The sequence below is a fragment of the Mixophyes fleayi genome, chromosome 3 (genome assembly GCF_038048845.1).
Source record: "Mixophyes fleayi isolate aMixFle1 chromosome 3, aMixFle1.hap1, whole genome shotgun sequence".
Taxonomy (NCBI): domain Eukaryota; kingdom Metazoa; phylum Chordata; class Amphibia; order Anura; family Limnodynastidae; genus Mixophyes; species Mixophyes fleayi.
Window position 1 is genome coordinate 15,700,202 of NC_134404.1, and position 3,511 is coordinate 15,703,712.

At 37.4% G+C, this 3,511-nt stretch overlaps 1 protein-coding gene across 1 annotated transcript; it reads right to left on the reverse strand.

Moving 5' to 3' along the window:
* Window positions 1-1,133: 1,133 nt before the first annotated feature.
* On the reverse strand, window positions 1,134-2,540 carry LOC142142573 (taste receptor type 2 member 39-like). The gene is made up of 2 exons (XM_075200455.1): window positions 2,474-2,540; window positions 1,134-1,783 (listed from the first exon to the last, which is right to left on the reverse strand). The coding sequence occupies exons 1-2, from the start codon at window positions 2,538-2,540 to the stop codon at window positions 1,134-1,136; spliced, it is 717 nt and encodes a 238-aa protein (XP_075056556.1).
* Window positions 2,541-3,511: the final 971 nt, after the last annotated feature.

Consider the following 3,511-nt stretch of genomic DNA (forward strand, 5'->3'; position numbering starts at 1 on the left):
TAACATCTGGATAGCTCCTGTATCCCAGAAATCCACAGATAAACACAAATCTTAATTGCAGTAACTACAGGTCCTCCATATATTTCATTATACTGTCTATCTTGTAACCTCAAATGTCTTCAAGTGAATAAAGGATCACTGGTGATTTGCAGCAGTTGAATGTAGCTTTGCAATTATCTGGAACAATACAGTCAAGTGCAGAGCAGTCTGTTACAATGTATATTATAGAAGCATTATATTGCTCCATTACATAAATCTGTGTTAGTCTCACCCAAACTCAGCCAGATAAGTAATGTGAATGTGTAAAAGATTGTCTGGATTCACAAATTTTATGATGAACTGAGTCTGTCCACATGTTGGTGAGATTGTTTAAAGTTCATTCTTTTGAGTGGTTTGATAGAATGTCTTCTGCTTCACTTTCAAAGATTTCCAAGTTAACAGAGACAACTGTGAAAGTGACAATGATAAGTAATATTTAGATTAGATCTTGATGAACAGTATCCCCCCGTGACTCTTCTTTTTCCATGGGAGATACATGCAACAACCTACAAGCGGGTTCCAGACAATATCTGATATTTACTATTATGAAAACTCCTACTTTTCTTTTTTTTATAAATAGATATGCAGTATGACATATAAATTGTTATACAGATTGACTTATAAATAAAGATATAGGTTGACATATAAATGGAAATAAAGGTTGACATATAAATAGATGTAAAGTACAGCATATAAATAGATGTACATACAGGTTGACATGCAAATAGATTTACTGTGTGACATATAAATAGATATACAGTATGACATATAAATGGAGAAACAGGTTGACATAAAAATAGATGTACAGTGTGACATATAAATAAAGATATAGTACAACAAATAAATAGATTTACAGCATGACATATACATAGAGAAACTGGTCACATATAAATAAAATGTTTCTCCTCCCAGATACTTTTGTTCCTATTTAAAGATAATCTTTTCTAAATATTTAAATACTCATTAAAAAGTAGACTCCTGACTAACTGGAGTATCTAAATTGTAACTGTATAATTGTTGTTGAACTGACATTTATATGACAGCCTAGGTCTGCTGTTAGCTTTGTGTCCTCATGAGAACCAGTAGACATTACTTTATAAAATGTGCGACTTCAAGTTGATTTTCCTTAAACAGCAGAGAATAGCAAGAAAGGAGCGTTTCAGATTTCCGTTGCTGACTATTAACATAACCGAGTGCAGACTTGGGTTGGAAACATAGCAAATACGGCAAAGGAGAACATAAACTGGATTTTGGAGTTGGAATGCTAAAGGAATTAAGTTGGAACTTATGAAAAAGAGGACATAAAAGAACAGAAAAGAGGCCATATTCATAATCGCCATTGTGTGAGCAACAATCTGAGGTTTTGTGAATCCTGACACATTGCTGCTCATATTCCTGGTGTGTTTCAGGAGTGATACAATTAGAAGAGAGATGGCTGCACAAAATATGATGAATGGTATAAAGGATCCACCAAACTTAATGATCTCTACATTTCTGAGTTTTCTTTCCAAAGTTATATTTCCATTTTCAGTACCATTAATGAGATGAGTAGATTTCATGTCATGTTCTGAGTACAACACTGGCAGACTGGAAAGAAAAGACACCATCATTGATGTCAGAAGCAGCCAAGGAGCCAACCTGGAGATGTTCATCTTAAGTATCAGGAATAATCTGTTGCTGTAGTTTGTGATCTTTACACAGTAGAACACACAGAGCACGGTGCCCCACCACAGGCTGCAGAACTCTGCAAATATTATTGCAGTGATAATATATATTATAAACATATTAGCTGGAATTTTATAAAAATAATCACTTATTACATTACGACTCATCCACAAAATTAGAAAAAGTATCCTCACCATTCCCAGGCTGGTCATGATAATGTCAACAGTTTGAAGAGTTTGACCCTTCCACCAGCAAATTAAGTTTTTTATCTCTATAAATGTATTGAGAAATAATCCGATGATCATCAAAAGCCAAGACGCAGCTGTTAAAATGAGAGTTGGATAATCCATCATTTCTTTTTTAGAAGCATATACTTCAGTGGAGTTCCTAAACAACCAGCACTGTTCATAATTATTGAGGATGAGACTGTGACATGTAAATGATATTGAGCTAAAATAAATATAGAACTGCTTGCTGTAAGTTTTGCATAATATTTGACTACCGATATCCAAGTAACTAAATCAACCAGGTTACATTTTAATGAAGTCAGTTTGTTACAATAAGCAGTATGACATTTTGCTCTATGATGTATTCATAAAATCTCCTGATAATTTTCAGGAATGGAATTTCACTGAACAGGCTGTAATTTTAGACTTAATATATTTGCTTTTGAATTTCTTATTGAATTACTTATTCTTGTTGATTTAGGGGACAAGCTGTAATGGGAGAGGGTGTGTACTGCAAACATGGGTTCTTCCACCTAACATACCTAGAAATAAAGATATAGAACGTGATTTATCTTCGGACACAAATGTGTCTGAAATTCCTCTGCGCATGTTCAAAAACAGCAATGTACAGTAAGGACATGCCAATGCGGATGCAAGCGATTCAAGCTGAGGACATCTTTCGTGTTTTTTAACCAAACATTTTGCACTAGTTACTGGGTAGGTGTAATAGAGATGACAAGATAGTGATGGTTGGCACTCCTAGACGGGGTCTGTAGATGAAGCGATGGACAGCGCATTTTTGAGCCATTGATATTGTCACGGCTCTGAAAAATTTTAGTGGATCCCTTTGTCTACTATAGATAGTATTAGTAGAGGATGGTGGAGATAGAACACGATGATATGCAGAGTGATGGTATTCACAGGTTTAAAAGTTCATGGCTCATAAGCATCTCTGATAATAATAACACAGGAGATAATAGTAGTGCTGTTGTCACTCACCGGACTGTGAGTGCTACTTCTCGTGTGTTTAGGAACCGTGGCCGTCCGCCATCCTGAGGGTCTGCGCATGTGCAGCCCTTTCAAGCCTTCAGTATCTGTTACTTTTCATTAATTGGCTGATCAGGCAACACTCCCTATTTAAAGCACCTGTGGTCAATACCTCGTGGCCTGTTCTTGGAGTCTCATTCCCATGGGCCTCTGAAGGTGTTCCTGTGTTTCCTCGTGTATTCAGCTCCTGCTGATTCCTGTTATTTCTATTGTGGTTTCCAGACCACTTCAACTCTCCTGTGTTCATCGTGTCTACACCAGCTGATTCCTATGCGCTGCCTCCGTTGTTTCTACAGAGTTCCTACTCACTTCAACTCTCCTGTGTTCATCGTGTCTACACCAGCTGATTCCTATCCGCTGCCTCCGTTGTTTCTACAGAGTTCCTACTCACTTCAACTCTCCTGTGTTCATCGTGTCTGCACCAGCTGATTCCTATCCGCTGCCTCCGTTGCTTCTACAGAGTTCCTGCTCACCTCAACTCCCCGGTGTTCAACGTGTCTGCAGCCAGCTGATTCCTATCCGCTGCCTCCGTT